Source organism: Vigna unguiculata, chromosome 3 (assembly GCF_004118075.2).
Source record: "Vigna unguiculata cultivar IT97K-499-35 chromosome 3, ASM411807v1, whole genome shotgun sequence".
Taxonomy (NCBI): domain Eukaryota; kingdom Viridiplantae; phylum Streptophyta; class Magnoliopsida; order Fabales; family Fabaceae; genus Vigna; species Vigna unguiculata.
The window spans coordinates 63,453,704-63,481,434 of NC_040281.1; the positions used below are offsets into that span (position 1 = coordinate 63,453,704).

The 27,731-nt window shown below is 29.4% G+C and overlaps 2 protein-coding genes across 2 annotated transcripts; both read left to right on the plus strand.

The window, feature by feature from the left end:
• The first annotated feature begins 7,706 nt into the window (after positions 1-7,706).
• LOC114179717 (UDP-glucose flavonoid 3-O-glucosyltransferase 7-like) lies at positions 7,707-9,266 on the plus strand. Its single transcript, XM_028066138.1, has one exon. The coding sequence runs from the start codon at positions 7,722-7,724 to the stop codon at positions 9,162-9,164; it is 1,443 nt and encodes a 480-aa protein (XP_027921939.1). The 5' UTR covers positions 7,707-7,721; the 3' UTR covers positions 9,165-9,266.
• A 10,265-nt stretch (positions 9,267-19,531) lies between these two features.
• On the plus strand, positions 19,532-20,913 carry LOC114177257 (scopoletin glucosyltransferase-like). Its single transcript, XM_028062531.1, has one exon. The coding sequence runs from the start codon at positions 19,590-19,592 to the stop codon at positions 20,760-20,762; it is 1,173 nt and encodes a 390-aa protein (XP_027918332.1). The 5' UTR covers positions 19,532-19,589; the 3' UTR covers positions 20,763-20,913.
• Positions 20,914-27,731: the final 6,818 nt, after the last annotated feature.

Sequence of the window (27,731 nt, forward strand, 5' to 3'; positions counted from 1 at the left end):
AAACAAAAGCTTAAATTAAAATAAAACAAATGTCAATTATAGATTCATAAACTGATTTGTCATCCTACATTATGGTGATATGTCTAGCCAATAAATTTGATAAGGTAATGTTTTTATTCTTCAATAAAGTAAATAATCAATTTATCTTTTAAAACTATATTTGTTATATGATATTATTAGTATTTAGAATCATAAGAGCAACTCAAATAATCTTTAAATTATTTCGAGTTTAATATAAATCTTTAAAACTAAATCTTTAGTTTAAACACGAGTTATTATTGTTAGGGATGTCAACGGGGCGGGTAGGGTACGGGTAGTAGCTCCTCCGCATCCTATCCGTCGGATAAATATTCGTTCCATACCCGTATCCATATTCGTCGGGTATCCGTTATGCGAGTACCCGTAAATTTTTTTCATATCCGCAGGTATCCATGGGTACCCACGGGTATTTACAAAATTATTTAAAAAATAAATATTTAATCATAAATTCAAATAAAATAAAATAAAATACACCACTCTCATAAATTTAAAATAACGTTCAAACAAACGCAAGTCCATACAAGTCCAAATATTCAAAAATTAAATAAATAAACATAAAATGATGTTCAACACAATGAAAATTCTTTAATCAGTGCTTTGATCAACAAGTCAACTTTCTTCGATTGATTCTTGAGAAAAAAATTAGGTCAAAATGTTTTTTACTAATATATATATATATATATATATATATATATATATATATATATATATATATATATATATATATATATATATAAGTATTTTTGTGAATTAAAGTTTAGCGGGTACGGATATCCACGGATACGGATACTATGATACTCGTACCCGTCCCGTTAACATGCGAGTATAAAAAATACCCGTACCTACGAGTAGCGGATATCTTTTTTTAATATATGTTTCGTACCCATTGCATTACGAGTTTTATCCACAAATATCAGTAGGTACAGATATTTTTTACATCCTTAATTATTGTCACTTAGTTTTAGACTAGACAAATCAAAAAAACGAGTCACAGTGTAATAGTAAACGACGATGTCCTTCGAGGCTTTATTATATGTGCTCTTTAATTTATGGAATAAACTTATAATGAAAAATAATTAATATTTTTTATATTAAATTTTTTGTAACTTTTAATAGATTTTTTTTATCTAACTCATTTATTATTTTCATAATTGACACATTATTATTTTCTCTGTTTTGCAGAAAGGTATACTCGAGAACAAAATTAAATAACATAAACCTAAATAATCTTTTTTTCTAATAATTAACATGTGTTTAAAATCAACCAGTTAAAATTTGACCTACATGGTAGAGTTAAGATAATTGTTTATTCTGCCGATAATTTCGTTTTAAAAATCTCATATTAAGTTGAAGGATGACAATTATGGCTGTGTGTCGTTGACTAAATAGAAACATTAAGTGGGTTATTTTGACTGTATTTTGGTTCGTTCCCCAATCTGTAAAAATTATATTGACCTACACACTAACTAATTACAAATTAAAAATCATTGGTTTTTCAAAAGTGACAGAAAAAGTTTGTTATTTAAAAAAAAAAAAAATAAACATGATATTATAAATTTACAAAATTTATGTTCATGCCAAATGGATCCGCAATCTAACATGATAGTAGGGTATATTAATAATGGTGGCGGCACGAGTGCTATTCGGTAAATCAAGTGGCAACTTCGTAATGTTGGATATTACCCACATTTTTTCACAAACATGTGGTGGAAAATTATGGGATGTGCCATGGAGATAAAACAAAATCACATTAGTTGTCAAACACAGACAAGAGTTGCTTAGTTCAACAAGTATGTCTAAAAAAATCTTGAAAATTTCGCTTCCCCGATAGGACTTATCCTATTATTGATAATGACATTTTTTAATATATACATACATACATATATATATATATATATATATATATATAAAGGAATTTGGATGTGAAGAAGAAGATTGATTTGAGGATTGGGAGAGGATGAATTTGAAAGAAAATGAAAGGGTGAAGTTTTAAAAATGAAAGTGAGTGAATTTAAAAATAAAATTTGTGATTGATTTGATTATTGTGATAGATTAAAAATTAAATTTAATTGAAAAAAATAAAATTATCAAATTGTCTTTAATGTTGAAAGTAATATAAAATTATATTTAGATGATTTGGATTTATTTTATAAAAAATATTTAAATGAATAAATAAATAATATATATACTAATATAAAAATAATAAAAATACAATATATTTACTTTTTCAACTTTTTTATTTATTTTGTGGAGTGATTGTTTGAAATTCGCATAAACAAGAAAACATGTAGGTGAATCAACTTGAATTAAGAAAACAAAAAATAATAGTGGGTATTATGATAATTTTATACAAATCACTTTCAAATCTTCACATATGAGAGAGAATGAGAAAACAATGAAATCCTATTATTCCTTTTTTTTCCTCTCTCTTAGATCTCTACAAGTGAACACTTTAATCACCCTAAAATCATTTATGTCTCGTCCACTAAGTGACACAGTATTAGAGAAACTTGTAAAATCCAACTTAAAAATCATGTAATATAAGTTTATAAAGCTTTCTAAAATTTAGTATTTCATGATGAAAGTAAGCATATCAATGATAGATCTAACTTTCTTCACAATCTTACCAAAGATGGAACGTTGAGTTAAATCATTGCAATTCTTAAAAGGAAAATAATACTATAACAACTAAATTTTAACTATTTTTTACAACCTAAGCTGATATTCTTTTAGTGCTTTTGAAATATAAAAAATAAAAAATAAAAAAATAAAAAACAACTTAGAGGATACCAACTCAAATCATAAAAAAAGGTGTCAAAATTATTTATTATAGTATATTTTTCCTTCTCAAAATCAAGTATAATGATTAAAATTTGAAGCAATCGAGAAAGTAACAAAATTACTAGGAATGTTCTATGTGGGTAGGGATGGCAACGATGAAGGGCAAGGATGAATTTTAATATCCCATTTTCATTCTCATAAAAAATTCATCTTCATCCTCATATCCAAACCCAACGAGTATCAAATATTGTTGCATCTTCGTTCCCACCGAGTAACGAGTATATTCTCGTACTTATACTCGTACCATTTTTCTTACTATTTCAATATTAATTAATTAATTTTTATAAAATAATAAAAAATTACGGTAATGAAACATAATAATATTCTCAAATATTCAATATTAAGAGGATGATTGTTTCTTCGATATCAAATATTTGGAAAGAAATTATAATTGTATACATTTCAAATTAGAATATCAAATAAAATTTTACGAGAACCAAAATATTTATCAAATTTGCAAACATTAATGGAACCTAGTTGATAAAAATTAAAAATATTTTAAAAAATATATAAAAGGAAAACAAATATTCAAATTAAAATATATTTTAAATGTTTACCTCAATGTCTTAAATTCTAATGAATATCCTTTTTATACATTAATAAAACTTATAATACATCCTTGATCAAAATCACACAAAGAACAAATATTAAACTAACAGTAATCAAATTTTAACATAGATCTTGTATCTTTTGAACTTCAATATATGTTGGATGATGATAAAAAAAAAATCATGGTAATTACATTCAATATTTATATTATAATAAATAAAATTTACATTACAAAATTTTTATACATATTAGCTACGGAAAATTTCATAACTAATTCATAGCTAAAAGGTTTTATGAAAGATTACCTATCAAATTGCTAGAAGATTTTTCATAGCTAAATCCAGGTAGCTAATTAGAAAGGGATATAATTCCTAGCTAATTCATAACTAATCTTCGTTTTTCCCTCTTAATTCATAGCTTAAGTTCTGGCCCAATTATAAATTCCATACTAATTTGCAATATTATTATCAAATGTGAAAAAAGAATACCAATTTTTTTAGTGTTGTCCAAAACTTTCTAATCTTCTTATGTGAATCATGACATCAAGCTTGATAGTCCTATTGCTCCTACCTACAATAGACTTTTTTTTTTTCATTTTTCTGTTGTCATATGTCTACTAATCCATCCCACATTTTAGTCCCAATGCCTCTTAGTCCAAGACCTTTTAAGTCTTAAATATTGTCTGAATTTACCCTTTCTTTCACCTTTTTTCTTGCCTTACATAATTTAAATTATAATAAACTTGTTCCTTCCAACATCAATTCCAATATTCAACTACAACAAACTAGGTAAAATATCATCCTAAGTAAATTTCCTTTCTAAATTAACCTCATCAACATCTTATTTTAATTTCATTCCTAATCGTACTTTATTACTTTCATTAAAGGTGAACACAATAGAATCATATAACTATTATTATCTCAAGACAGTTATTTAAAACAAACAAACACATAAAATAAAATATGAGTATATATTTAAATGAAAAGATATTGAAAGGTGCATATATATTTAAATGCACATAGATCTATTTATAGGTTGGTGCAGCATATAATGTAAATGCATTAATTTGGCAGCATTTATAAGTGACATTTTGAAGAGCATCATTGTTTCTTTAAACTTGAAACTAACTTGTTATAAATTTCCATTTAAGATTATCCTGTACTGAGTTCTGGTTCAAGCAAAATCTTTTTATATATCAACTAAATTGTTTTCTAAGTTTCCAAGTGATCTGTTGTAATGCTTATCCTTCACAAGTAGAAAGACATTTATTGCCATAGAGGAAAACAGTTGGCACAGGTGGAAGGAGAATGATATAATTTTGTAAACATCCTTAGTATCACACACTTGGCTGTACTGCTATACGATATAATATGAATGCAAATTATGCCAAAACTATAGCACAATTATTTTGAAGTGCCACTAAAGACTAGTTAAAAATGATTTGATTAACTTACACTATTCGTATATAATTTGATCAAAGTTTCAAATAATGTATCAGTGTAAACTAACAGCAAATTATGTACGTATGAAAAATAAATATACATGCATTGGATCTAGTTATACTTCACACAATTGTACACTCCAGAAAAATTTGCCAACAGATACCAACTGGAGAAGAGGTTCTCGAAGCTAAGTTTGTCTCAAAATTAGTGTTGCCAACATAATGCTATGGTATAATTGGAATGCGGTGAAAGAGTAACGAAGAGAAAAGAGAAAAGAAAATAAAAACAAGAGATCGGAGTTGGAGGTGATTTTTGTTGGACTTAATCAAAGGCCACAATAGTGGAAGATTGAAACCTTAGACATCAACCAACATCATGAATAAATTGAAAGGTGTTATGAGCTCTTAAACAAAAAAGTACTATCATAATGAGTGAGTGGAATACTGAAGATGAAAAAGCAAATAAAAGAGTATGTTATCGATTTGGAGCAGGCGATCCCACAATGAGATGAAACTAACACGAATAACGATGGGAGGTGAAATCAACGGTGAAGAGTAATACGACAATAAAGAGGTAATGTGTGAGAGGGAGATGAACGAAAACACATTCTACATTTACTTCAACACGCATGCGATCAGTGGCGGAACTTGAAAGAAAAATTTAGGAGTGCAAAATTAGATTTTTTAAAATTCATTATATGTAACTCTGAGAATTTTAGATAGTTATTTTTTGTAGTCTTTAATTTTTGAATTCTCATGAAATTTTTCAAGTTTAATTGTTGTACATGCATCACAAGTCTACTTCTTGAAAAAAAAAATCAATTATTTTACTCTTTATCATAATTTTTCTAATATAAATTTACCACATCTCACCTATTTAGAAAAATATGAATTTGTTACCACCTAGACACTCATTTACTCTTTATCATAATTTTTCTAATATAAATCTACCACTTCTCACCTATCTAGAAAAATATGAACTTGTCACCACCTAGTGTTACACAGTAGACAAATTTATAACATGTAAGAGGAAACCATATGTTTTAAAAAAAAAGGTAAAACTAAATCAATTTTAAAGAATGAATTAATTAATCTAAAATGTTCTTTAATTCATCAATTTTACTATGGTGTAATTTTATTTTGAAAAAGAAGTGATATTGAAGGTAAAAATTGAGATAGAAAAGGAATAAATGAGAAAGAGATAGAGATACAAAATAGAGAAATAGAAAAAGAAGAAAAAGAGGAGAAAGTATGTATTAAATTAAAAAAACTTAAAAAATTAATATAAAAATATATAAATAAATAATTTAAATATATATGAAAAATTAAACTAAAAAACATTAGGAGAGTCATGGTTCCTTATGTCATTAAAAAGGTCCCCTAATACTCGTGATAAAAAGAAGATAAACAAAAGATTATTCAACATGTTTTATCTACTGGTCAAGTATATTTCATTTGCTACCAATTAATGAATATGTATAATATTCATAAATATTATGAAAAATTAAAACTTAATAATTAATTTCTTCATAAATATTCATAAATAATTATTTAAAACTTAATAATTAAATACATAAAGCAAACTATATATGGAAACTTTTTTCATAAATATTACTACTGTTTATGTATAAACTTAATAATTAATTTTTTGTTTGATGATTTCAATACCAAATACTAACATTCTTTTTATAACATTACTTTCTTTTAATTAATATTTCATATAAATATTAAATAATAAATAACTATCTATTTGTATTATTAATATTTTTACTTTTTTTAATTAAAAAATTAGTGATAGATGTATGTTTTAACTAATTTGTAGCTATTTTATTACGAATTAACTACGATCTCATTCTTTCACAATTTTTTCACAAATTATAGAGAAATCAATGAAATAAAGATGGTAACTAATTTCTTTAACAAAATGAAAATTTTCTTGTAGTGTTATTTATACAATTATAGTGACAAAATTACGATTGATAATGAATTAGAAAATAAAAAATAATTATATAAATTATATCAAAACAATATTTCATATGAAAAAATAAACAACAAATAAAAATATTAAAAAATTATCAAATGTGTCTTTGAAATAATTTGAGAGACTAATGTATAATGAAGAGTATCATAAGATGAAAAATACCTTAGAGATTTAAGAAATTTTTTCAAAAGTCAATGATTGAGAAATAACAAAAATTGTTTTATTGAAACAAAAAAGTTATTCAAATATGAAACAAAAATTAATAATAACAGAGTAAAGAAAATAAATGTTTTATATTACCTAGTAAATGAAAGGTTTATGTTAAACACTTATAAACTAAGATGGTTAAACATTCTTATGTGAAAGGAAAATATATAATATATAAAAATATTAAAAAAGAATATAAATATTCAAATGTAAAACATAAAAATATTTAATTGACATATATCATTCAAACATAATTATATAAATTGTATGATAAAATAAAAAATGTATTGGAGATGAAAATGAATAGGATTACAAACTAAATAATAAGAAAAAATTAATAGAAAGTGTATAGTTATATAAAATTATTTAATGAATATTTTAATAATTAATGAAAACGAATAGACCTGACTGATATTTACATTTCCCTTCCAATTATTAAAGTCGAAAAATTCTCCATAATACCCATATTCATGTAGCTGTACTCGATCAATATAGAAATTTCCCGCAACGGACGAATTTATTTGACATTTATATCGTATATGTGGGCCTGCTGTGCTTCCCATTTACATTATATGAAGATTACAAATGTGGGCTGTTGATTGTTTTTTCTTTGGACCACTCTTAGGGGAAAAGATTCTCCAGCGGTGATAGTGAGAGTATAAAATGGTAGTAATATGGGAGGAAGATATGCGATTGAATTCCATGGAGAAAACGATGCCACTCAAATTCTACTTCATTCATGTCCTAGCAGCAGGTCACATGATTCCTCTATGCGACATAGCCACCCTCTTCGCCTCTCGTGGCCACCATGTCACCATCATCACCACCCCTTCCAACGCCCTAACTCTCCGCAAATCCCTCCCCTCCCACCCCTTCCTCCGCCTCCACACCGTTCAATTTCCCTCCCAAGAGGTTGCTCTAGATCTCCCCGACGGCATCGAAGTCACCGACGCTGACCAACTCGGCAAGGTCTTCCACGCCACCACCACGCTCCAAACCCCCATCCAGAACTTCGTGGAGGAGAACCCACCTGATTGCATCGTCGCAGACTTTCTATTCCTCTGGGTCGATGACTTGGCCAAAAACCTTAAAATCCCTAGACTTGCCTTCAACGGCTTTTCCCTCTTCACCATCTGCGTCCTACAGTCCTCCCACTATCCCAATTCTCTTCTCCCTCACCCCATCACCCTCAACGCATCACCGCCGAAGGAGTTGCCCGAATTCTTTGATAAGATGCTGGAGACGGAGCTCAGAAGCTACGGCCTAATCGTGAACAACTTCGCGGAGCTCGACGGAGAAGAGTACATCCGCTACTATGAGAAAACGACGGGGCACAAGGCTTGGCATCTTGGGCCGGTCTCTCTCATATCGAGAACCCCTGAAGAGAAAGCAGAGAGGGGCATGAAGAGCGTGGTGAGTATACATGAGTGCGTGAGTTGGCTTGACTCCAAGGCAGAAAACTCGGTGGTATACATATGTTTTGGGAGCCTTTGTCATTTCCCGGATAAACAGCTTTATGAGATTGCATGCGGGATTGAAGCGTCGGGTCATGGGTTCATATGGGTGGTGCCGGAGAAGAAGGGGAAGGAGAAGGAGAGGCAGGAGGAGAAGGAGAAGTGGATGCCGGAGGGGTTTGAAGAGAGGAATGCAGAGAAGGGGATGGTTATCAGGGGGTGGGCTCCACAGTTGGTCATCCTGAACCACCGTGCCGTTGGAGCATTCTTGAGTCACTGCGGGTGGAATTCCATCGTGGAGGCGGTGAGTGGTGGCGTCCCGATGATTACGTGGCCGGTGCATGGAGAACAATTCTACAACGAGAAGCTGATAAGCGAGGTGAGGGGAATTGGGGTGGAGGTGGGCGCAGCAGAGTGGAGAGGCACAGGGTTTGGTGAGAGAGAGATGTTGGTGTGCAGAGACAGCATTGAGAGAGGTGTGAGGCGGATAATGGACGGTGGTGATGAAGCGCAAGAGGTGAGACGGCGTGCACAAGGGTATGGGGAAAAGGCGCGTGAAGCCGTCAGAGAAGGAGGTTCATCTCACAACAATTTAACGGCCCTCATTCATGATCTTACACGGCTCAGGGATGCCAAGCTTATCTCATCATGATTCAAGACACTGTCAAACTTCTGAAAGGAAGAAGTTTTCGTGATAAGATACTCTTTAATAATTAACAAAATATTATTAAATAAATTACTTTTTTAATTTGCATATAATAACACTAAAGTAATTTATACTATAAAATCTCATGAATAAAATGCAAATATATCATATATCACCGCATGTCATAATATTAATATTAACATTTTCTGGGCAATATAAATAAATAAATATGAATATTTCGGCGAATTCAATGATTTCTAAATAATTTGTTAAATTGTTTAAAATCTACATTGGGATTTCTTGTCAATTTTACATTTTCGAGAAATGTTCCGGTGGATTTCAGATCTACATAAAATTTACTAGAAATACTTTCTGCATTCTCCTATCCGCATTAAATCTTCATGGAAACGTTCAAAGTAATTTACTTACAGATTTTTCTGACAACATTTTAATTAAGTTGATACTGGATATCATTAACTTTAAAATTAAAAAATCCAACACATTACAAGCAAAATTTAGTAGTAAATAAATATTAATCATGCATGTTGATACTGGATATCTTAAACTTTGATATATCCTAACATATCTTTTAAATCACTGCTAACATATTTAGAAAATATGAAGAAAAAAAAAAGAGGAAAACATAATCCGCTAACAATGAATGGTAAACTTAAAATTAAAAATCCAAGAGATTACAAGCAAAACTTAGAAGAAAATAAACATTAATCATGCATGCACATCATATATTTTAACTAGGGATGTCAAAAAATTCCGTATCCGCGGGTATCTGTAGATAAAACCCGCAACGGGTAGGAAATGGTTATTAAAAATGGATACCCGCTACCCGCGAGTATGGGTATTTTTGATACCCGCATGTTAACGGGGCGGGTACGGGTATCATAGTATCCGTACCTGTGCCCGTACTCGCTAAACTTTACCCTTCTATATATATATATATATATATATATATATATATATATATATATTAGTAAAAAATATTATGAGTCTTCATTCAATAATGGTGGTCAGATTCTTACCCCACAAATGAGTAAATTACTTCCATATACTGTGGAGGCATTGATGTGTCTCTAAAACTGGTTATGGACCAACATGGAAGGTAATGAAATTAACACTTTTACTTAGATATTTTAATTAAGTGATTGTTAGAAATTTGTACTGAACTTCTTATGTTTTAAGGCTCTTCTAGATTAAAATTGGATAAACATGAAACTTATAAAGTTAGTAATTTCTTTAATATTTTATTCAAAAATAAACTACAATATAAATTGGTAGTGATTTTTTATTTGTTTGTTTTTCAAGAATCAATCGGAGAAAGGGGACTTGTTGATCTAAGCACTAATTATGGTTAAATATTTATTTTTTAAAATATTTTTGTAAATACCCGTGGATACCCGCGAATATGAAAAAAATAGACAGATACCCGCATAACGGATACCCAACAGATATGGGTACGGGTATGGAGCGAATATTTATCCAGCGGGTAGGGTACGGAGGAGCTACTACCCGTACCCTATCCGCCTCGTTGACATCCCTAATCTTAACCATATTAGTTAACCTATGATCACGTGTTTCTTGAAAAAAATCTAATTATACATGTTTCTTGAAAAAATAATGTAGGTAAAATATCAATATGCTATGCCTGATGTTATGAATGAATCAAAATAACATAGAAGTAGATGAAATCTCTATTAGAAATGAAAAAAATAGTTATACATGACAAACTCTTTATTCTAAAATTTTAGGTTAAATATAAAGTTAATATCTTACACGAAGTCGACTCATATTTTATTATTGTTGAATTTTTTTTTATGAATCTTTATCTCGAATCCAAAAGTAATATAACTTTTAAAACTATTGACATTTAAGTGAGTTTAAGGCACATATTGAGTAAAGAAAATTAAGCATACCATACAAGAAAGAAGACTCATAAACTTATTGTTTGAAAGTTTTGGAAAATGTTGTTTAATCTTTATGCGAATTTGACTCAAATCTCATTGTCATAAATCTCTAGACAATTTTTTCTCGAATGACTCATCAGAGGTGTAGAAGCCAATGACACAACTTGGTGACCAACTATCTCAATTGAGTACAAATGTGAAACTTTTTTATATTGAAAATTTTCCTAATAAATTTTAAACAAACATTCCCCTCTTGTGGTAAAACGATGGTATAAGTAAATGTTATTACGAAGGTTGAGTAGGTAATGATAATACTAATGTTACTATGAAGGTTGAATAGACCATGGTAATACTCTCCGCAATATTTTTAATAAGACTTAATTATCATTTTGGTCCCCTAATTTGTTGGATTGGTTCATTTTGGTCCTCTTATTATTTTTTGGTTCAATTTGGTCCTCTAATTCTTTAAAAGGCTCAATTTGGTCTTTGTCGTTAAGTCAACTTTAACACCGTCTCCGTACATGCCACGTGTCATTTTGTGGAATTTTAATTTTTTTTTTAATTTTTTTAAAAAAATTAAACTGCCACATGTCATCTTATGGTTGTGACACGTGTCAATTTGAGATTTTTTTATTTAAAAAATGTTCTGCCACATGGCAGGTCACGTGTGCCATGTGTCAAGCTAACATTGATTGTTTTCAATTTAGTCCCTCTATTTACAATTTTGATTTAATTTAGTCCCCCAATTTTTTAAAATGATTCAATTTTGTCCTCTCTAATTTGATACCAAATTAGTAATTAAGCTTAATTACAACTTATATATACATATTAAAATAATTTTTATTATATTTATATATTAAACTACTCCATCTAACTATTCAAATTATTATTTTTCTTACATGTATAGAAAAATTCAAGTGTAAAAAATTACAAGTGAAAAATATAAGAAATGAAATAACTTGAGTATTGAGGGAGTGATTTGATGTATAAATGGTAAAAAATTATTTTAACATGAATATATAAATTGTAATTAAGCTTAATTATTAATTTGGTCTCAAATTGGAGAGGACAAAATTGAATCACTTTAAAAATTAGGGGACTAAATTGAATCAAAATTGTAAATAGAAGGACTAAATTGAAAACAACCAATGTTAGCTCGACATGTGGCACAATCGTGACCTGCCACGTGGCAGTACATTTTTTAAATAAAAAATCTCAAATTGACACGTGTCACAACCATAAGGTGACACGTGGCAGTTTAATTTTTAAAAAAAAAAATAAAAAAAATAAAAAAAATTTTAAAAAAATTAAAAAAAATTAAAAAAAAAATTAAATTCCACCAAATGACACGTGGCATGTACGGAGACGGTGTTAAAGTTGACTTAACGGCAGGGACCAAATTGAACCTTTTAAAGAATTAGAGGACCAAATTGAACTAAAAAATAATAAGGGGACCAAAATGAACCAACCCAACAAATTAGGGGACCAAAATGATAATTAAGCCTTTTTAATAACATCAAAGTTGTATGTTAATAATAAGTAAGCTTACTATTTTTTCATTAAACACCAATTAAATAGAAGGTTTGTTTAAGTTGAATATTTTGGAGTAATTATAGTAATTACATCATGCAAGAGTGTGAAGTAGATGTAGGAGACTTAAATTTACATTGGAGTTGGTAACATCCAAAGTAAATTTCATTTTCTTTCATTACTCTATTCTATCTATCTTGGGTCAAGATTTTCTCTCTTCATCTCCTTTTTCTCTTTGTTCCTAATGGTTTACCAAGATACTTAATATGGTATATGTCGAAAATATTTTATGAACTTTTATATTGAAATGCAAATGTAGATAATGACTTTTAATGTTAAATTGAATATAATGTTATATAGAAATTGATTTTCATAGTGGATTTGGGTTGCACACATGATGTACAAAAGTATAAAATAATGCATAATCCCGATTATTGATGAAGCTATCCTAGAGGGAACAGTAAAGGGACAACTCTCATTAATAAATTGTCATTTGTTACTTTAAATCCTAGGAATCTCTATAGAAGATTCGTTTTCCGTATTTTATAATTTGTGGGTTATAACTATGTAGTTGAGTGTAGAAAAGAAATACATAATCCATGCAAGTGAGAAAGCTATACAAGGATGATATTATGATTCCTATTTTTTTAACTGACATCTTTTACTCTTTGATGTGACTTAGTGTAAATCATTGATTAATGTACCACTATCTTTTTTTTTTTAAATAATCAATGGCTCACACTAAGCCACTTCAAAATGTAAAGAATGAGAGTCAAAGTATATTTTTTCAAGTAATTAAGTCCGTGGTTGTGGCAGATATCAGTAAAAAAATGCATTTAATGTGGTTATTTTTAGGGTTTTCAACCATTTTGACTCCATTAACTAATATGTTATCGACTTACTGTAGTTTTTGAACAAATTTGGGAACTAAACACTTACCTTATAAAACCCAAATTAAGCCTATGTTTGGATCTATATATTTACTGTTAAAGTGGAATGACAATGATGGATTTGTAAGTTGTATAAGCGTTTGTTTTTTAATATTTGATTTGTTTGGACTTGAAATAGTTGATTTACAAGGATAGAGAAGTTGAGAGATCCACACATACAGAAGAGATGTGGGTGGATTTATTATACATGATGAGTGGCGGATCTTGACGAAAATTGTTGGGAAGCCAAAATAATACATAACAAATTTATATATTTAATTATTGTCATTAATAAAATAAAAATAAATACATAATTTAGTATAACAATAACTAAAAAAGAAATCACACATCTAAAATATTGTCAAAAAATAATTCAATAATAACCAAACCACACTTAAAATTCAGTTATAAAAACACAAAGTACAATTTTTTTTTCTATTTTCATAAAATAAAAAATTAATATACAAGAGGCTGATTAAATAAATGATTAAACTAATATTTTACTATCAAGTGAGATAAGACAAAATTACGTTCTTCTTTATTTCTTCAAGAATGGAAGAAAACCGCTAAAAGATAAGAGCAAAAATAATATATCTTTTTCTCTTTAGAAACAAAAGAAGATAGGTGAGAACAATTTGTGAGTGCAATTTGTGAGAAACTCAAGACATATAATGGAACTACAATTAAAATTCGGTTATAAAAAAAACACACAGTATAATATTTTTTCTTCTATGTTTATAAAATAAAAAATTAATATAATAGAGGCTCATTAAATAAATTACTAAACTAATATTTCACTATCAATTGAGACCAAAGAATTACCTTTTTCTTTTCTCCCATGAGAATGGAAGAGGACAGAGGAAAAATAAGAGCAAAAATAATGTATCTTTTTCTCTTCAAAAATAAGAAAAACATGTGAAAATGAAATATGAGAACAATTTGTGAGAAACTCAAACCATAATAAATAAAAAATAAAAAAATATCTTGATAAATCTTTTTATTCTTTATTTTTTATTATGTTTAATTTATATTTTACTATTTATTAACATTAATTATTATGTTTATAAAGAAATAAAATATTTGATTTAATTATAATATATTTTTTAATATCTATAATATAAAAAAATTAAACTATATATAATATAAAAAAAAATTAAAACTTTTACGGGGGCCATGGCCCCTCCCTGCCCTAACAGTGGTCCGCCACTGATGATGAGTGTGTGATTTACATAAAATTCTTTTCTTTTAGGAAAATTATATTTTGACTATCATTTTTTGAATACTATGCTTTATTTTATGACGTTGTTTAGTGTCTCTCATTGAATTTTTCAAATGAAAAGATAAAAGATGAGAATAAAAAAAAAATGAGAGTTATAATATTATTGTCCTTACTTTTATTTACTTATAAGAGAGAGAAAGCTTGAATTGATTATTTAAGTGGTAGGAATCATTAATTGATTCTAGAAAGTGATGAAATTTGATAGGTTGTATATTTATGGAATCAATTATGACTGATTCATCTACCTGATGAGATTATTTTATAATAACTATAATAATAAAAATTAATTATTATTATTATAATAAAAATGTTGATAATAATTGTAATAATAATATTCAAATTATTATTTAAAAAATAAAAATAAAATTTATTTCAACAATTTTTTTATTATTTTAATTTCATTTTTTCAATTTTAACTTTTTTTAATTATAAATAACAACTTCAATTCAATTTTAATATAATTTCTACAATTTACATTTAAATTTATATCACCTTTATTCTTAAGGATAAAATGACAATCATCTAATATTATTTATTAAAATATTTTTTAATATATCATATCAATCACATCAAACACAAACTTTCATTTCACTTCATTCAAATCAAACTATTTATTCCTTAAAACAGACAACACCATAATTATCTCTTCATCTCCTCAAATTCATCTACTTACTCTCCCTCAAATTATTTCTCCAATCCTAACACACTCTATATTCTAATAGATGATAAGTCCAATAAATCTAAGTGTTTTAAAAATAGACAATGATATTTTAACTACTAAATTTTGACAACTTTTTCTCACAATATGAGGTGACATCTTTTAAGTGGTTTTGAAATATTAAGAATGACAAAATAAAAAAAATGGAAAACCACTTAGAAAATAACACCTAAAGTTGTAAGAAAAAATTGTCAAATTTTAGTAGTAAAAAAATCATTTTTCTTTAAAAATTCTTATTACAGAATGGAGGTTTGGAACATCCACAATAATTCTATGTAATTACAAATTATATATTCTACCCACCAAGAGTATGATATAAAGATTATAATAACGACTAAACAATAACAACTTCAACACACTCATGCTCATAGCTATATATGCTTCAAATACATTGTTCTTGAAGCATGAGTGATGAGTGAAGATAAATTAATTAAGTTTCCGGAAACTCAGAAAATAGGTTCTTCCTTAGGAAATTACAAACTTAAATAATCATTTCAAACCCTAAAATTCTAATAGAATGTCGATTTTGATTAATCGAATCAAAGCCACAACGAATTTCAAATTTGGAGTGGAAGATTGAAACTTTCGATATCAACCGACATCATGAATAGATTGAAAGATGCTATGAGCTCTCGAACAAAAAACTATCGTCATATTGAGTGAATGGAATATTGAAATTTGAAAACAAAGAGAAGAATAGGTTATCGATTAGAGTAGGTGAACCCATAGTGAGATGGAGCTAACACGAACAACAATGAGAGGTGAAACCAACGGTAAAGAGTAATATGACAATAAGAAGAAGATGATGCGTGAGAGAGAGATGAACAAAACACGTTCTACATTTAATTCAACACTCATGCGATGAAAAGAAGATAAACAAAAGGTTGGTCAACATGTTCTATTTACTAGTTAAGTGCATTTCATTTGCTACAAATTAATGAATCTATATAAATATTCATAAATAATTATTTAAAACTTAATAATTAAATACAAAAAGCAAACTATTTATGGAAACTTTTTTCATAAATATTACTAAAATTTTTTCATAAATATTACTACCGTTTATGTATAAAATTAATAATTAATTTTTTATTTAATGATTTCAATATCAAATACTAACATTCTTTTTATCACATTACTTTTTTTTAATTAATATTTCTTATAAATATTAAATAACAAATAACTATCTATTTGTATTATTATTATTTTTTAAATAGCTATCTTATTAGTGATAGATGTATGTTCTAACTAAGTTGCAACTATTTTACTATGAATTAGCTACAATTTCATTCTTTCGCAGTTTTCTCACAAATTAGAGAGGAATTAGTGAAAAAAAAGTGTAGCTAATTTCTCAAGCAAAATGGAAAATTTCTTGTAGTGTTATTTATACAATTATAGTGACAAAATTACGATTGGTAATGAGTTAGAAAATAAAAAATAATTATATAAAATATATCAAAACAATATTTCATATGAAAAAATAAACAAAAAAATATTAAAAAATTATCAAATGTGTCTTTGAAAAAATTTGAGAGACTAATGTATAATGAAGGGTATCATAAGATGAAAAATATCTTAGAGAGTTAAGAAAATTTTTCAAAAGTCAACGATTGAGAAATAACGAAAATTATTTTATTGAAATAAAAAAATTCTTAAAATATGAAACAAAAATTAATAATAATAGAGCAAGGAAGATAAATTTTTTATATTACCTAGTAAATGAAAGTTTTATATTATCAAACACTTAAATTGAGATCGTTAAACATGCTCACCTGAAAGGAAAATATATAATATATAAAAGTATTAAAAAAATAAATATATTCAAATGTGAGACATAAAAAATATTTAATTGACATATATCATTTAAACATAATTGTATAAGAGTTATGATAAAATAAAAAATATATTAGAAATGGGAATAAATGTGATGACAAACTAAATAATAAGAAAAAATTAAGAAAAAGTGTGTAGTTATATAAGATTACTTAATTAGATATGAATATTTTAGGTTAAATCATTTCAGAGGTCCCCATTTTTGTAGCGAAATTTCAAGTACGTCCCTCATTTTCATTTCACTCAATTGAGTCCCTATTTTTTAAAATTCGTTGCAATCATTACCTTTTCGTTAGTTGTACACAATAACGGTGTTAATTATGTGTCACGTGTCAGCACATGTTTTTTTTTTTAATTTTTAATTTTTTATAATTAAAAAAAATAAAAATAAAATTGTTACGTATCAATCTGACATTGTTCCACGTGGCAGAGACAATGTGATATGGTAGTGACAGTACCACGTGTCACTATTGTATGTGAAAAGTCTCAATGTAGTCTATGTATTTGTTATTTTGTCTCAATTTGGTCCCAATTTTTTTTAAATTGAATCAATTTCATCTCTATATCAAATTTAATTTTTATATAAATTTTACAATGATATTTTTATTATATTTGATATTTTTAACAAAATTGAGTTTATTTAATTGTATATTTTGCACTGATATTTATTTAATGTTAGAGTTGCTTTAAAAATGAAAACTTTATAAATTCAAATATAAAATTTTAAATATAAATTCTAACATTTGTCTATAAATTATTGATATATAAATATTTGAAACAATATTTAAATAAAGTTCAATGCAAAATATACATTTAAATAAACTTAATTTTGTTAAAAATATCAATTATAATAAAAATACCATTGTAAAATTTATATTAAAATTAAATTTGATATAGGGATGAAATTGATTTAGTTTTAAAAAAATTAGGACCAAATTGAGACAAAATAACAAATATAAGGACTACATTGAGACTTTTTACATCTAATAGTGACACGTGACACCGCCACTGCCACATCACATTGTCTCTGCCACGTGACACAATGTCAGATTGACAAGTGGAAATTTTAATTTTAAAAAAATAAAAAAAAAATAAAAAAAACCACGTGTTGACACGTGACACATAATTAATACCGTTACTGCATAATTAACGAAAAGGAACTGATTGCAACCAATTTTCAAAAATAGAGACTCAATTGAGTCAAATCAAAATGGGGAGACCTACTTGAGATCTCGCTACAAGAATGAAGATCTCTGAAATAATTTAACCAATATTTTAAGGGTCTTGCTAACTAGTGTCCTAAGGATAATTAATATACATTAGATTCTACAAAAGTACATAGATAAGTGTGGTATTAAATAAAATATGATCTAATAACAATTAATGCACCTTTATTTTATTTAAAGAACAAAAGTACCCATAAATATTATACAAATGTGTTTAATGTTTTTTTAACGTTCACAAATAAAATTTAAAAACTAATTAAATAATAAAATAATTATATTTTAATGTTGCTAAAAATTAAATATAATTAAACATAAGAAATTTTAAATTAACAGAAAAACAAACAAAAAGAATAGTGTTAAACATTGAAAAATTTTACAAAAAAAAAAACAACCTAAGAAAGTTTAAAGTAACATAAAAACCAACAAAAAAAGTAGTGTTTGAACATTTAAAATTTTTACAAAAAAAATAAATTAAAGTGTTAATTTGATATTTAATTGATTTTTCTTTTTTTTCTTTTATTAAAGATTTTAAAAATTCTAAAGTCTTTATTTTATATCATAAAATTATTGTCTAAAAATCTAAAAAATATTTTTATCTTTATAAAATTTATTATGTTCATTTATATTATTTTAATTACTATACTTAATTATTTTGACACTTAATTATTTCAGCTTTCTAAGTAGAAATATGGATATCATGATAGAAGAAGGGAACATGACAAATATTTACATTTGCCTTCGTGTTGTAAAAGTAAAAAGGTTTTCAAACTCATATTCATATAATTATACTCCATCAATCTGAAATTTTCTCATCAAAATTCAACAACTTCGCACAATATCCAACGGACTGACTTTATTAGGCATTTATATCCTACATGTGGCCTGCTGTGCATTCGCATTTACATTATGAAGATTACAAATGTTGGCTGTTGTTTGTTTTTTCTTTGGACCACTCTTACGGGAAAAGATTCTCCGGCGGTGATAGTGAGAGTATAAAATGGTAGAGATATCGGAGGAAGACATACAATTGAATGTCATGGAGAAAACGATGCCACTCAAACTCTACTTCATTCATTTCCTAGCAGCAGGTCACATGATCCCTCTATGCGACATAGCCACCCTCTTCGCCTCTCGTGGCCACCATGTCACCATCATCACCACCCCTTTCAACGCCCTAACTCTCCGCAAATCCCTCCCCTCCCACCCCTTCCTCCGCCTCCACACAGTTCAATTTCCCTCCCTAGAGGTCGCTCTCCCCGACGGCATCGAAAACATCTCCTCCGTCACCGACGCTGACCAGCTCGCCAATGTCTTCCACGCCACCACCACGCTCCAAACCCCCATCCAGAACTTCGTGGAGGAGAACCCACCTGATTGCATCGTCGCGGACTTTCTATTCCCCTGGGTCGATGACTTGGCCAAAAACCTTAAAATCCCTAGACTTGCCTTCAACGGCTTCTCCCTCTTCACCATCTGCGTCCTACACTCCTCTCACTATTCCAATTCTCTTCTCCCTCACCCCATAACCCTCAACGCATCACCACCGAAGGAGTTGACCCAATTCCTTCATAAGATGCTGGAGACGGAGCTCAGAAGCTACGGCCTAATCGTGAACAACTTCGCGGAGCTCGACGGAGAAGAATACATCCGCTACTATGAGAAAACGACGGGGCACAAGGCTTGGCATCTTGGGCCGGTCTCTCTCATATCGAGAACCCCTGAAGAGAAAGCAGAGAGGGGCATGAAGAGCGTGGTGAGTATACATGAGTGCGTGAGTTGGCTTGACTCCAAGGCAGAAAACTCGGTGGTATACATATGTTTTGGGAGCCTTTGTCATTTCCCGGATAAACAGCTTTATGAGATTGCATGCGGGATTGAAGCGTCGGGTCATGGGTTCATATGGGTGGTGCCGGAGAAGAAGGGGAAGGAGAAGGAGAGGCAGGAGGAGAAGGAGAAGTGGATGCCGGAGGGGTTTGAAGAGAGGAATGCAGAGAAGGGGATGGTTATCAGGGGGTGGGCCCCACAGTTGGTCATCCTGAACCACCGTGCCATTGGAGCATTCTTGAGTCACTGCGGGTGGAATTCCATCGTGGAGGCGGTGAGTGGTGGCGTCCCGATGATTACGTATTGTCCGAACCCTTTCCGTTTTGATAGAGAATCTTCGTATTGATTGGGTATAGGTATGGATATGAGTAAGAAAAATTTCCGATTTTGTCAATTGAGTATGGAGATATGATTGGGGATATACATATTCCTGCCATAATATCGGTCCCGTCATATCTCCATCATCATTTAAATTATTAAAATATTCACAATTAATTAAGTAACCTTATATATATATATATATATATATATATTTTCTTTTAATTATTTTGTTTGTTATGAAACTCATTCGCATCTCAAATATATTTTTTATCTTATGATAACCTTTATGTAATTATGTTAGAATTAGAATTATGTATGTCAATTAAAAAAAAATTCTAACATTTGAATATTTCTATTATCTTTAATAATTTTATTTATTGTATATTTTTCTTTCACATAAGAATGTTTAATACTCTTAATTTAAGTATTTAATAACATAAACTTTCCTTTACTAGGTAATATACAAAAAATTTAATAAATATTTTGGTTCTCATGAAATTTTATTTGGTATTCTAATCTAAAATGTAAACAATTATAATTTATTTCAAAGTATTTGATATCGAAGAAACAATCATTCTCCTAATATTGAATATTCGATGATATTATGTATCATTTACCGTAATTTATTATTTTATCAAAATTAATTCAAATTAATATTAAAGAAGTAAGAAAACAGGTATGAGTATGGGTACAAGATTATATTCGTTACCTGGTGGGGATTGGGATGAAGATAAGACAAAAGTTTGAAACCAATTAAGTTTTAATACGGGGATGAGAATAAATTCTTTTTATGAAAATGAGTATAGAATAGCGAAATTCGTTTCCGTCCTTATGTTATTATCATATATCACCGCATGTCATAATATTAATATTAACATTTTCTGGACAATATAAATAAATAAATAAATATGAATATTTCGACGAATTCAATGATTTTTAAATAATTTGTTAAATTATTTAAAATCTACATTTTGGGATATCTTATCAATTTTACATTTTCGAGAAATGTTCCGGTGGATTTCAGATCTACATAAAATTTACTAGAAATACTTTCTGCATTTTCCTATCAGCATTAAATCTTCATGGAAATTTTCAAAGTAATTTAATTGCAGAATTTTCTAACAACATTTTAATTAAGTTGATACTGGATATCATTAACTTTGATATATCCTAACATATCTTTCACTGCTAACATATTTATAAAATATGAAGAAAGAAAGTAAAACATAATCTGCTAACAATGAATGGAAACTTCAAATTAAAAAATCCAACACATTACAAGCAAAATTTATAGAAGTAAATAAATATTAATCATGCATGTTGATACTGGATATCTTAAACTTTGATATATCCTAACATATCTTTTAAATCACTGCTAACATATTTAGAAAATATGAATAAAAAAAAAGAGCAAAACATAATCTGCTAACAGTGAATGGAAAACTTAACATTAAAAATCCAAGACAATACAAGCAAAAATTAGAAGAAAATAAACATTAATCATGCATGCACATCATATATCTTAACCATATTAATTAACCTATGATCACGTGTTTCTTAAAAAAAAATCTAATTATACATGTTTCTTGAAAAAATAATGTAGGTAAAATATCAAAATGCTATGCCTGATGTTATGAATGAATCAAAATAACATAAAAGTAGATGAAATTTCTATTAGAAATGAAAAAAATAGTTATACATGGCAAACTCAGTATTCTAAAATTTTAGATTAAAATAAAGTTAATATGAAGTCGACTCATATTTTTTTATTATTGAATTTTTTATGAATCTTTATCTCGAATTCAAAAGTAATATAACTTTAAAATTATTGAATTCTAAGTGAGTTTAAGGCACACATTGAGTAAAGAAAATTAAGCATACCATACAAGAAAGAAGACTCAAACTTATTGTCTCAAAGTTTTGGAAAATGTTGTTTAATCTTTATCCGAATTTGACTCAAATCTCATTGTCATAAATTTCTAGACATTTTTTTTCTCGAAAGACTCATCAGTAGAGCTGTCAAAACGGGTCACCTGACCCAACCCGGCTCAGTCCACGACGGGTTGGTCACTTAGTGGGTCAACCCAACCTGTCTCACTTATTAGCGAACCAACAAAATTAGAACCCGACCCGACCCACCACGGGTTGGCGGGTTAAATGGGTTGGCTCAATGACTCACTTAATTAAAAAAAATATACACTTATTTTTCTTCAATCCCAATAAAACTAAATTATAATTCCGATTAAAATCTAAATAAACTTCAATACAATCCAAATAAAATCTCAAATTATGTTAAACTCTAAATACAAACCAAAATTACAAAAACATAAATTACTATCTAATATCAAATCATTCTTGTCACTTATCAAACTATAGTATTAGAGTCTTCAATGGATAAATCCACAACATTTTCATCTCTTGAAGCATCTTCTTTATCCCCATCTACAATAAAACAAGAAAAAAATAATGTTAACTAATAATATTAAAAGATTAAGTATTAAATAATTATATTAATTTTACCGCACTAACAAAAATGTTACCTGTTAGTTCAAAACCATGCAACTAATTAATTTTGTGTTAAAATGAGTGTCTCAACATTCTCTGAAAGAATGGAAGAACGATATTAGGTTAGCACACGAGAACCAAGACTAAAAGCAGACTCACTAGCAACGGTAGTGATTGGAATGCTAAGCACATCACAAGCCATCTTAGACAAGTTTGGATAACGATCTCGACGATCCCTCCAATAGCTCAATACATCCAACTTATCAAAAAAATTTGGATCAAGATTCCCTTCATCTAAATAAATATCCAATTCAGACTTTCCAGTGTCATTAACATGTTGGCTCAAATAATCAACATATTCCTAAGACAATATGAAAAATATTTAATATGTCATTCATAAGTAAGAAATAAAGCACATTGTGTTTAAGGAGAAATTTGAGAATTAAAAACTCAAATCAAATGCATCCATCACTTGCTCATCACGTCCAACAATCAAATGTTAAACAAATTCAACTATCATATTTACGCATTGCAAGTTTCACCCTCTCTTTGTGTTCATAAATTTTTTTGAAATATTAGACACAACTATATTCCTACTTGGAACTCTTACTTCTGGATTTAGATATACAAACAATTCTTTAATCCACTTATATTCAACAAAATTATATGGAAGCCCATGTTGAATAATAGCCATTGAAATAAGGTCATCTACAACTTTTTGGTCAATTTCCCTAGATCTTAATTTTCCAGTATGATCAATTATCATTCTTCCCACGTCATTGTTTATTAATTTCTTTAGGACCGTACACTTCGACAAATGACGTAACATTGTTGAGGTTCCTATATTTGAACCACCAGAAACATACTCTGTATCATTACATTTTGCCTTTTCTTTACCTTCTTTTATACCAATTTTTGTAAAACGATCCCAAACCTTAGAAATAGTTCCCTTAGGTCTCTTACTTTCTCTACCGAAATTTGTACCCTCATCATCAATCTCTTCTACGATTGGTGGCAAAGAATCATTCAAATTATCATTAACACGTTGATCATCTACTGTTTCAGAATTCATTTTGTTCTGTAATCACCACAAACATTAACTATATAAACAAACAACCAAAAATGTCAAGTAGCATAACTTTAAAACAAAATAAAATATGAAGTGAAAGTGAAGGAAAAAGATAAGAAATAGAAATTAGAACCGTGAAAATGATGAACAATCAAATAATGTGAAGTCCGAAAACAGCAGATTCAAGACGATAACAACAAACTAAAAAATACAATAATGAATTAAAGAGAATAACAATTTAGATTTGAGTTTTATTTTTTTAATACTACATATAATATATATATATATATATATATATATATAATATACATATAATATATATAATATAATATATATATATATATATAATATAATATATATAATGTGACATCCCATTTTTAATAGATTAATCTACGAAATAAAGCATCACAAAATTTTGATAACGAGAACCCATCAGATAAACATGAAACGCATGAAAGGTAACTATTACAGTCATCCCAAAAGTACTTCGAAAGGAAGAATAACTAGGCATGAAACCATGCCACAACCAAAGGAAGACTAACAGAATTCAACAGTTTCGCCAAAGGGAGTTGCCACCGGGCAACCATTACAAAAGGCCCTATGGCCATGAATCTGCCCCTAAGGTCATCACGACAGAAAACTAGATCGCACCGCTGCGTTCCCCGGATCCATCTCGAGCATCCCTCTCATCTGCTCCCACCAGAAGGTGATCATCGCAAAAGAGAAAACATAACAGGACATAAACAGAAATGCAAGGGTAAGCTAGTGTAACTTGAAACTTATCATATTGTAAAAGAATAAGTGCATAAACATTCACAGGCATACAACACAGAGACATATAAGTCATGTTATGGCAAACAAGCAAGACACTATGACTCAATTATCCGGATACATATACTAAGATCGGATTCACTGGACGCTTGCACTTGTGGTGGCCTCTACTGCTCTGCAGAGCCATTGCCAATGGGTTTCACCCTACCACACACAAGGTTAGCCTTTAAGCGTCTAAGGCCATTATCCTGCCAAAGATTAGGGCCTCCCGCTACTCTCACCACTTGGGTCAATTTGCTCTACTTGAGACTCACTGACCCCTCAGAGTTTCGGGATGCGGTCCTTACTTGAATCCTTATCTTAATATATACACTACACGCCACCATAAAGTCTCCCCCACGAGACTCATGGAATTATGCCTATTTCACACCAATCTCATGTTTCATATCACATAACCACCACTTGTTACCTCAACATTAATTTCTTATGCTCATTATCAACCATCCAAACACAACTTCATGCATTACTCATGCTATCATATAGATTTTTGTGCATACAACTCATACAACTCATGGAATCACACCATAATCTTGCATGTTCGAGATAAATAGCCATACACTAATCCAAACATTCAAACATACTCGTGCACATTATATTTAGAAAGAATAATTTAAACGGTACATGCAACAAATCACTCAAACAGCCAAGGAAACATAGCACCCTCTCGCGAACTCGCTCAGGCGAGACGCTGGCCTTCACTGACACAGCGGACTCTCGCCCAGGCGAGACGCGCTACAGTGGAGGCTTCACGACTTCTCGCTCAGGCGAGGCCTTCTCGCCTGAGCGAGACTATACGTCACTCAAAACGGGAATGGGTCGCCTAGGCGAGTTCTCGTGGCAGTGAGCACTCTGATACTCTCGCTTAGGCGAGACGAGCTCGCTTGGGCGAGAATAACAGATCTCACTACTGTCAGCACACAAGCAGCGGCGAGAATGGCTAAGATCATCGCCCAAGTACACATGCAACTCAATTTCATTCAACAAAAGCACACTATGCACGCATATAAACATAAAAACGACCAAAAACAGCCAATAATAATTTAAGACCGATGAATCTAGCTTCCCTTACCTTCGTTTGAGCACCAAAAACAACCAGACCCTAACTATGTAGCACAACAGCTCCAAGAACTATGACAGTGAGCTGAAACTGGAAAAAGGGGAGAGTTTTGCTAGCTCAAAGACGTGAGGATGGAGAGCCCTAGCAGAGAACTTGGCTTGAGATGAAGAGAGGGAACAGAAGCTTGTTTTTGAAAATGGAACAGAGATGAAGGGGTTAGGGGCTGGCATGGTTATTGGGTCCCCTTGTTGGGCCGACCTTAGGCCCACGAAGGCTAGGTCCCAAAACTCAACTGAAAAGGAAAAAGGGGCTTACATATAATATAGTATATACATATAAAATATATATATATATATATATATATATGTAATATAATATAATATATACATATAATATATATATATATATATATATAATATAATATATATATATATATATATTATTTTAATATTTAAAATTTATTGGCACCAACCCGACTCATTACGGATTCAACCCGAATGAGCCGGGTTCTTAACGGGTTGGGTTCAATTTTAACCCATACTAAAATTTGTAAATTTTTTTCAACTCAACCCGACTCGAACCCGTGATGAGTTGGGTTGGTTCACAGGTTATAACCCATTTTAACGGCTCTACTCATCAGAGGTGTAGAAGCCAATGACGCAACTTGGTGACCAACTATCTCAATTGAGTACAAATGTGAAACTTTTTTATATTGAAAATTTCCCTAATAAATTTCAAATAAATATACCCCTCTTGTGGTAAAACGATGGTATAAGTAAATGTTATTACGAAGGTTGAGTAGGTAATGATAATACTAATGTTACTATGAAGGTTGAATAGACCATGGTAATATTCTCCACAATATTTTTAATAACATCAAAGTTGTATGTTAATAATAAGTAAGCCTACTCAATTTTTCATTAAACACCAGTTAAATAGAAGGTTTGTTTAAGTTGAATATTTTGGAGTAATTACACTAATTACATCATGTAAGAGTGTGAAGTAGATGTAGGAGACTTAAATTTACATTGGAGTTGGTAAGATCCAAAGTAAATTTCATTTTCTTTCATTACTCTTCTCTCTATATCTTGGGGTCAAGATTTTTCTCTCTTCATCTCCTTTCTCTCTTTGTTCCTATGGCTTACAAAGATACTTAATATGGTATATACAATGTTATATAATTTTCATAATGGATTTGAGTTGCACACATGATGTACAAAAGTATAAAATAATGCATAATCCCGATTATTGGTGAAGCTATCCTAGAGGGAACAGTAAAGCGATAACTGTCATTAATAAATTGTTATTTGTTACTTTAAATCCTAGGAATCTCTATAGAAGATTCATTTTCCGTATTTTATAATTTGTGGGTTATAACTACGTAGTTGATTGTAGAAAAGAAATACACAATCCATGCAAGAGAGAAATCTATACGACAATGATATTATGATTTCTATTTTTTACTCGCATTCTTTATTCCTTGACGTGGCTTAGTGTGGGTCATTGATTAATGTATCACTATCTTTTTCTTT

Excerpts from the sequence above, each read along its gene's own strand:
- LOC114179717 (XM_028066138.1), top strand. The coding sequence starts at position 7,722 with ATGGTAGTAATATGGGAGGAAGATATGCGATTGAATTCCATGGAGAAA.
- LOC114177257 (XM_028062531.1), top strand. The coding sequence starts at position 19,590 with ATGGTAGAGATATCGGAGGAAGACATACAATTGAATGTCATGGAGAAA.